Source organism: Beauveria bassiana (assembly GCF_000280675.1).
Source record: "Beauveria bassiana ARSEF 2860 unplaced genomic scaffold BBA_S00004, whole genome shotgun sequence".
Lineage (NCBI taxonomy): Eukaryota > Fungi > Ascomycota > Sordariomycetes > Hypocreales > Cordycipitaceae > Beauveria > Beauveria bassiana.
Window position 1 is genome coordinate 1092632 of NW_007930839.1, and position 9085 is coordinate 1101716.

General features: G+C 53.6%; 3 protein-coding genes across 3 annotated transcripts; 2 read left to right on the top strand and 1 right to left on the bottom strand.

Annotated features, from left to right (window-relative positions):
- Window positions 1-257: 257 nt before the first annotated feature.
- On the bottom strand, window positions 258-2961 carry BBA_02135 (RNA-binding protein RBM25; the record flags this gene model as incomplete). The annotated part of the gene is made up of 3 exons (XM_008597232.1): window positions 258-350; window positions 693-2764; window positions 2814-2961. 3 exons carry the CDS (start codon window positions 2959-2961, stop codon window positions 258-260), a joined length of 2313 nt encoding a protein of 770 aa, XP_008595454.1.
- A 456-nt stretch (window positions 2962-3417) lies between these two features.
- BBA_02136 (uncharacterized protein) lies at window positions 3418-4104 on the top strand (the record flags this gene model as incomplete). The annotated part of the gene is made up of 1 exon (XM_008597233.1): window positions 3418-4104. The coding sequence occupies one exon, from the start codon at window positions 3418-3420 to the stop codon at window positions 4102-4104; it is 687 nt and encodes a 228-aa protein (XP_008595455.1).
- A 2392-nt stretch (window positions 4105-6496) lies between these two features.
- BBA_02137 (putative peptidylarginine deiminase) lies at window positions 6497-8506 on the top strand (the record flags this gene model as incomplete). The annotated part of the gene is made up of 2 exons (XM_008597234.1): window positions 6497-6533; window positions 6594-8506. The coding sequence occupies 2 exons, from the start codon at window positions 6497-6499 to the stop codon at window positions 8504-8506; spliced, it is 1950 nt and encodes a 649-aa protein (XP_008595456.1).
- Between the last annotated feature and the right edge of the window lie 579 nt (window positions 8507-9085).

Genomic DNA, 9085 nt, shown 5'->3' on the forward strand with positions numbered 1-9085 from the left:
GATTGCACATTGCACAATCGACAAGAAATACGAAATATCAACGAGACATAACTCTAGATTTAGTCCATTCGCCAATAACGTCATCTTATAGTACTTTACAGCAGATTAATAAAAGCACACATCGGAGGAAGATATTCCCACCAACCAATATCCCAGACTCCCCCCCCCCCCAAAAAAACGTGTCTTGATATGCTTTCCCCTCATCCACCCCAGCCACTCATCAATGACCCTCTCCTCCTCCTCGCCTGCATCGGTGCTTACGCCGGGAGGCCCCTCTTTTCCGATTCGGTAAAGAAGATGACCATGCGCCACAACTTTTTGACCAGGTCCTCGGCCTCGTCGTCTAGTGCCTGTAGAATGTGTGTAAGCTTGAGAAGACCGTTTTTTTTTAAAAAAAAAAAAAGAAAAAAAAAAAGGAAGAAAAAGGAAGAAAAAGGAAACGGGGATTGATCATGCAGTCATCAAAATGTCGAAGCCGGTGCAACAAAGAAACACGACTCGCCAAAATGGTGATGAAGAATTGGGGTGGTTTCAAGGGAAAAGAGGGACGGACGCCGCGGGAATGAAAAGGTGAGAAAGACGAGGGGGTTTAAAAACAAAAAAGAGATAAAGACGGAAAACAGGAAGAGAGCAAGCCAGTAAAGAGAAGAAGAGAAAGAGAAGAAAAAAAAAACAAAAACAAGAAAACTTACCCCTTCCAACTCCTCCACCAACGCCGCCGCCGTCCCATGCTTGCGCAGATGCTCTTCGACCGCCTCCACCAGCATCTCCTCCTGCACGCCGAGGTATTCCACAATCTTCTTCTCCACAAACGGCCGGAGCCTGTCCGCCACGACACCTTCGTCCATGTGATCCCACTGCACCTCCCACCGCCAGAGGCCCTCGCGGTCCGACGGAATCTCCTGCGCCAGCGCCCGCACCGCCCGCGACACCTCCTCGTCCGTCATGCCCGCGGCGCCGCCGGCACCGCCAACGGCACCCGAGCCCCCGTCGTCGTGCTCGAGCGGGATCAGCGGTCGCAGTCGGCGCGTCGCGTCCTGCTCCTCTTCGTCGTCGAGCAGGCCCTCGACCTCGGCAACGGTGCGGCGGCGCGCCGCGGCCGCACCCCGCGACGCTTGCGCCTTTTGCGCGGCAGCACCCAGGGACAGCTTGAATGGCTGCGGCGCCGCAGCGGGCGCAGCAGCAGCGGCGGCAGCAGTTGAATCGGTTTCCGTCTCGCGAGGCCGCGACGATTCTTCGGCCTGCTTGTCGAGGAAAGAGTCCGCCATGCCGAGCGCGCGCTCCCGCTGGGCCGCCGCGCGGCGCTCGTCCTCCTTTTCCTGGCGCCGGTCCGCCTCGTCCTTGGCCTCCTCGTCGGCGCGGTCGCCCGCGCGCTTGCGGGCCCACGCGGCGTGGTCCCGGTAGTACGGGTGCGTCTTGCGACTCGCCTCGCGCTCGTCGTCCCACTCCTTATCCTGCGCGAGGCGGGCCTGCGCGCGCCGCCGCTGCGCCTCGGCGCCGTCCTTTTCGCGGTTGCGCTCGCGATCCAGCGCTGCCTGCCGCGCGCGCTCGCGGCTCGCCCACTTGCGCTCCGCCTCGCTGTACAGCCGATCCGCGCTCGCCTTTTCCTCGTCGAGGTGGCGTCGATGCAGCTCTTCGTCGCTGGCGTCCGTGTCGTCATCGCGGTAGGTGATGCCGCCGTTTTCGACGCCGCCGTTGACAAAGTCGCCACCACTGGTGCCATTTTGGGCGCGGGGCCCGGAGGGTGCGCCGCGAGGGCCAAGGGGTATGCCGTTGGAGCCTTCTTGCGGCGCGGGCCGCGATGCTCCGTTGCGTCGCCGTTCTTGCTCTTCAAACTCTTCCTCGCCACGTAAACGTTCCAAGTCGTGCTGGTTGCTACGTTCGCGGAAAGCGGCAATCTCTTTAAGCACAACTTCGCGAATCTCGGCTGGGATATCGGCCAACTCGTCTTCTTGTGCCAGCCCAATATTGACAACCTCGACTGCCTCTCCGTTTCCAGCATTATCCATGACAGTATCCACATGGCGGGATGTCGACGCCGATAATGGATAGAATAAATCTCGTAGAGCGTATTTGAGCTGTGCGCGGGCGTGCGCCTCTCCCGCATCGGCTTCCTCCTCCTCCTTACGGAACGCCTCTAGGTAGTTGACCGTGCTGGCGTCCAACGTAGTTTGTAGCTTTACCTTTTCAAAATCTTCAAATGTGTCGTCCTTTGGCTGTTCTGTCGCAATGGGCTGCTTCGTCTTGGGCACTTGAACCTCCTCCTCAACCAACAAGCGCGCGGCGTTGTGCAGCGACTCGACGTCCTCGAAAAGCGCAAAGCCAAATTTGGCCCCTTTGTGATCATTCATTACGCTATCCAGCGCTTCCCATCGCCTTAACCGTCCCACAGCGCTGAGAATCTTTTGAATGCCATCGCTGCCCACTCCCTCGGGAATCTCGTGTATGAACATCGTCCGCAATTTTTCCTCGGCTGTTGGTGGGATCAGGACTTGAGAAACGTCACGGTTCAACAATCGTCCTGAGTCTTGGCCTCTGTCCATGCCCAGCCCCGGACGGCCGCCGCCTCTGGGACCGTCGCTTCGGTCGTTTCCGCCGGCCGGTCCTGTCGTGCCGAGTCGAATCACGGGTGCGCTAAAGTTGATGTTGGGAATATTTGGAGGCTGAAAGGATGCTGGCGGACCACGACCCGCGGACGGCGCATTCGCTTGCTGCATGCCCGGTGGCATGCCTGGACGGGCTGGGACGCCTGGAGGAGGAGCACCTGTAAAACATCAGTATCTATGGCCAACGAAGATTCCGCCACCAATTACCTAGCCCTGGCGGCGCACTCATGCCAGGAGGAGGATTTCCGTAGCCACCATATCCTGGCGGCGCACCATACGGACTGCCTACAACTTTGTTAGCTGTGCATTCAACTCGTGAGGCCCAGAACATGCCTCCATGTTGGTTATACGACATGTCGCGTGGTGCTCAACGCGATCTAAATCGTGGCGAATATTCCAGATTAGTGGCCTCAAGTATAACGATGTAGTAAAAGGAGGCGCAATTAGATGGAAAATATCGTCGGCTGCAACAAAAAGTTGTATGGCAGGCTGGTTGTCGATGGAGCTCCAAGTTTGCGGCGCCGCGTTGATTGGTCCCACCAGCCGCCAGATCAATTTTTGGCAGGCACCGCATCAATATTTTTTCCGCACAACGAATGCCAGCTAGTTTTCGCGCTCAGCATCAACCTCCTAGCTGCGACCTGTGCCAGCACCGATTCATTCACAGAGCACTGCCGCTCGCATCACGTCAAAATGTGCGCTCCAGTCCCTCATGTTCAGTCATTTGCAATGCTCTACGACTTTTAATACTAACACTTTTGCCAGGGCATCCTCAATTCGTCACAGCAGCACCATACTGCATAGGATAGCCATGCAGCGTCCGTCGCCCGCGCGATGCTTCACCACGACCACCATGAACCTCAACGAGCGCCGTGCGCCCAAGCCTCCGCCGCGAATAAATCCTCTCATTGGCGGCATGCGAGCCAAACCTCTAGAACCCGCCGCTCAAGAACCCGCCGCTCCGGCACGGCCCAATATCAACGTCCAGTCCACCATGACGCCGCCGCCGCCACCGCCGCCTCCCAAGTCTGCCTCCGCCGCCGCCACCAGCCTCCCTCCTCCTCCTCCTCCTTCTTCTTCTTCCGACACCACCTCGCCTGCCCACACATACTCGGCGACCAGCAAAGGGGTACCGTTTCAGCTGGACGTCACTGGGATCCTGTCGAGCAAGGCCTCCGACTACGGCCGCTCCGTGCAGCAGGATGATCCCCTGACACGGCCGCGCGTGCGCGCCGTTGCCGCGACGGGCCGCACCATTTTTGTGCGAAACGCCAACCCGGGTCCCAACTCGGCGCCCACGGTCCGCGGCGCGCTGGCCATGCTTGGCCGCCTCGTCGGCAGCCAGCACGTCAAGAACAAGTACTACTCGCAGAGGTTCCACGAACGGAAGGGTCTGAAGCGCAAGCGTCTCGCGAGCGAGCGTTGGCGGTCTCGTTTCAAGGTCGGCTTCTGCGCGGCGTATACCCGTGTCCACGAGCTGCGGAAGCAGGGCTGGTAAGGTGGTTGGATAGTAGAGCAGAGATGTAACAATAAGACCAAGGATTGTAGAAAGCCCAATCTTGTATGATATACCGCATTAGAAATACGTTGCCTATGTTAAATTCAAACAAAGAGGCCGAGGCATCCCCTATTGGCTGTCACATAATGAACTTTGCATGGGGCACAGTGACACAGCAGATGAAATTCTGAATATCGATTACTTAATTTGCCACATGACTATACTATGTAAAATGTACGCTCACCTAAAGCCGACGCTGTCTGCCTCCCGCCCCAGGCCCCAGGCCGTAAGGGCGCTCACCCTCGTGAGTCGTGCTTAACGGCCACACCGTACGCTATTGGACTGTGTTCCACTTGGGAAAATGTGCCCACGCTGATGGATCTTATCTGATCTAATTTGAGACGCTGAATCTGCGGTTACGTATGTTCGTAGAATTAGTTGAGGGGCGATGCGTAGATTTACCGCAAATGGGCCGAGCCCAGACTGCAAAGCTGCCGGCAGAAAGCGGCTCGGGCCGGTTCAGTGTATGATGAACAAGATGTCGTAAAGAGAGCATCCACTTCTGAGTGCAAACATTCAATACCATACATTGAGTTGCTCCAACTTTTGGACGCTGTGTTTCAATAGATGTGAGGTTTTACTGTAGCGCCAAAAGACGCCATACTTGTGCATCTTCCACCTCACCTCTAGACATTAATCGGAGCGGAGAAATCGTATCGAGTCGAGCCCAGGCATGATCTCGTCACGATCGATTGTTCGTATAATATATTAAAGGCACGTTGATGACTTTGCAGCTGCTGTGAAGTTTATTGCCGCCCTCGAGGTGCTCATTATTATTTTTACCACCGACTATAATTCTTAGCACGGTTTCAAGGGTGCCAAAAAAGCCAACACCATGTCCCACCTGGTTGAACATGAAGCTAGAGGGAGATGGTAATTTTTTGGCCAATCAATTGTGTCCAATTGTAACATGCCGCACTGAGGCTATCCAGACAAAGCAGTGCAAAATCGTTCATGCCATTATTTCCTTGCATCGTCGTCGGATCTGGAGTTATAAGTTTGATGCCGTGCCTCTCTCCGTCCAACATTACTTGAAGGGGATCAAGGTTGGTTAGTTGGTAATTACCTAGGAAATAGCATATGAACCATTACAGGCCAAATGAGGCAGGCCCGTCCTTAGCCGCGTAACGTGCGTACGTACCCCATGCAATAGAAAGTGTGAAGTGGATATCGAGGGTGAAGAGTCCACACACATCCAAGATGGAAATCGCATTTCAGCTCTCATTTCCGAAGATCACAATGTCCCACCAACTGTATCTGAATAGAATATTAGTGAGTCGTTTGTTTGCTTTATTTCAACGTCTGATTTGAGTTGTTGATGAACGTGCACGTGGTGCACAGGCGAATGCTATCTTTAGCAACTATGCCATTTAATACTCCTCAAGACACGGAAAAAGTAGAACGCACATAAATAGCAAGCTAACTTGTGTTGATAAGAGTAGTTATAGCGTCTCTTTACTAACATCAAATTATAGGCTTAATTTCTTACACCAACGGGATGGTGACTGCTCCCACTTCACTGGAACTATTGGCTTCGCGGCGTCTTTATATTACCTAGTCCACATCTTGGCAACTGAATTGAAACGGGTCATAAGTCGACAGATGACCAATATTGTCTTTCCCCATCTATATCTTGGCTGTGGAAACTCGTTTGCCAGTCTTCTCTAGTCTGGCAATCAGAACATATATGAGCTCCGGAACATTCTATGGCATCTACGACAGAGCTCTGATTTTTATGCCGCGCCAGTGTTCTCTGTCCCGCTACATCGTAGTCTTCCGGTCTATACTTGGCCATGCTCATCTCTCTTGTTGACTTGTGAGCCGTGACTCGTATTTCTGTGCGTTTCTGAAACACTCTGGCGGATCTAGAGTTGCATCTGCTTGGCTCTGCACAGATGGGGCTATGTATAAACTCCGCCGCCCCCTGCTCCATCGACTTTGCAGATATTAGGCAGGATCAGCAGCTCATTTACTCCGCAGAGACCTACTACCTTCCTAAAAAAGACTTTAAAGTTGACATTAAAGCTACAGTAGGGATACGGCATGACGCGGCCGGCCAGTTATAAGCTAAACACAAATACGAAGTCAAGGCGGAGCAGGACAAGTGGTCCGACTAATGTCAACTTACACCTCAGAGTTGAGCGACTCAAGAAGAAATGTATATTGAAAGTCAATACCGGAGGCTATAACACATGCTGTGAAAGCAACTTATATATCAAGATATCTTGGCCATGCAAAACCAAACGAGGACCATCAGTTCTCCCGGCTCTTAGACCAACACTGAATAGAACTCTCATCTTGCGCTGCTCATAGCTCAGCTTCACTATCAATCATGCGGTCTATTGGAAAGGCCGCTGCTCTTACTCTGGGTATGGCCACGGACGACTGCGGATCGCAGAGCTTTTGTGTGTACTAACCCCTGCATGCAGGCTTTTTTGGTGCAAGCCAGGCTCTGGAAGCAACTATTCTTGCCGATACCAACCGCGATGGCAGAATAGACACGACAGGAAAGAGCGACCACACTGGTAAAGACACCTGGACGGAGACCTCTGGCGCTCTCTTGCTCGCCAACATTGGCGATTCGAATCGTCGATGCTCGTCCAATATTACCACCTTTGAGTTTGACGAGACCCTTGTCGATTATAACCTGTGCAACGATGCTACTGGCAATGTCCAGCGAAACCCAAAGTACCTGGCGCCAGTTTTGACTCTGCCAATCACCAACCTTGGTGACTCGGCAACGGGCTCTGTGGTGGTGGTAGACAAGACTGCCGCCTCCAAAGTCCGCGTCTTTCTCAAGCAAGGTGATGATGGCTGGACCTATATCGCTTCCAACTATACCTTTACGGCGGATCAGCTACGCCAGGGACTGAATCTGGGTGTCGACGCCCGCGAGGTCCGCACGGACAGATGGGACGGTAGAGCCACGCTGCAATTCTCGGTTGAGGATAACGGTGCGAAAGCCAAAGACAGCGTTGCCATGCGAGTTGCTCCTGTGCTCACGCATCATCCCGCCCAGCTTGCCGAGCAAGTGGTCGTGACTGATTTCAAACTAGAGGACGGTGACACTTTTTCGGACCGCTATAATGGCGATTTTGAGAGATTTTCTGCTCTGGCGGGACTCAAGAAGCCTGTTCTCCGAGCCAATCAGTCAGATGAGTGGACTCAAGACTTTTTCGAGGCGGGATATACGACTATGCCGGGGGCAGATGGCCCGGTCACACTGCGTGTCATGATTGCTTCTGCTCAAAACTCGACGAGCAGAATCCGATCACACCGCTGGCTCTTTCGCGAGATGCGATCTGACACGGTCGGAGCTGTGCAGCATTATACATATGGCGATACTACGGATTCCACCGGCAATCTCGAAGCCGTCCCGCCATACACTTTCAACGGCAAGACTTGGCCCGCAGGACGGACGGTCCTGGGCTCCCACCACGGTGTCAAGCCCGAAATAACAAAGTTTCTCAATGCGCAAGAGGTGCAGGCACCTATTGAGATTGACACGACTTGGCTCGAGGTTGGGCACACGGACGAGTTTATGCAGTTTTTGCCGGCCCAAAACGAGCGAGGCTGGGTCATGATGGTGGATGACCCCATGGCCGGTCTTGCCATTCTCCAGCAAGCGCAAAAGGCAGGCAACGGAAATGTGTCTGCTCTGTCTCGTCCCGTCATGCCCGAGGACGACGACACGCGCTGCTTGCCCAAGGACACGCTCGACGATGTTTTGAACAGGGTCAACTTGACCGAGATTCAAAAGTACTGCGACGACAACATCAAGGCCAACATTGACATTGTCAAGCGCGAGACGGGCATCACCGACGGAGAAATCATTCGTGTCCCGACGCTCTACCACCCTGCCAATAACACGCTCAAGTGCGTCATCCAGTGGAATTCCACCTGGACCCCAGGCTCCAACTATTCCGTGCAAGCCAGAGAGGAGCTCACCGGCCGCCATCGCACGCACGGCAGGCCGCGACCCGTATCCATTCTCGAAGCGGCCGGCGTCGAGACATCGTCCTCGTCCTCCCCGTCCTCCTCGTCCTCCTTCTCCTCTGGCATTACCCAGCGGGACGACGCGCCCAAGACGCTGCAGGTCAGCGCCATGTATCCCGGCTGCATCAATGGCGTCGTCTTGTCCAATACCGAGTACGTGGCGCCGAACCCTTGGGGCCCCATTGTTGACGGCAAGGACATTCTCGCGACGGCCGTCACCGCTGCGTACGCCAAGGCAAACTATACAATTCATTTCATGGATGACTGGTTCACGCACCACACCAGCCAAGGCGAAATTCACTGCGGTTCCAACGTCATTCGCGAGACGAGCGCCAAGTGGTGGTGAAGATGCTGATTCAAAAATGTCTGATTGGGGGAACTTTTTTTGTTTTTTGGATGATTTGTGAGCACTATGCATACTACTACCCATTATTGAGTATATTTGTGTCTGTCGCATACCTGTTTCTAGAGCTACATGATGAAATACTACCAAGAAATTTTCCAAAATGCGGGAAATGTAGACTTGAAATGAGTACTAATGAATAAAAGTGACCAATAAAAAGAAGACCAAGTTTCAGGTATACGTCTCGGCCCTCTTAATGTTTCCCGTCATTATAAACTGATTAGGCAAGAGACGTTGGCAGATCTGCGGTCCATGGAAACGTACCGAGAATCGTGAAAAGGCAGTGTGTACGAGCTACTGAATAACAGCAATGGCAAGGGTATGTACGAACTCGCAGCCCTCGTTTTTTTTTCCCACAGGGTACGTCATGCGTAAAAAACAAAGGAGACAAATCGTGATTTCATCATCATCATCATACATTAAACCAAACTAGGTGAGGTCTGTTCCTCATACAAGCAGATTGCCGTCTCTGACACTACACGAGACTGTCGATTCCAAAAGCTTGCCAATCAATGGAATAAC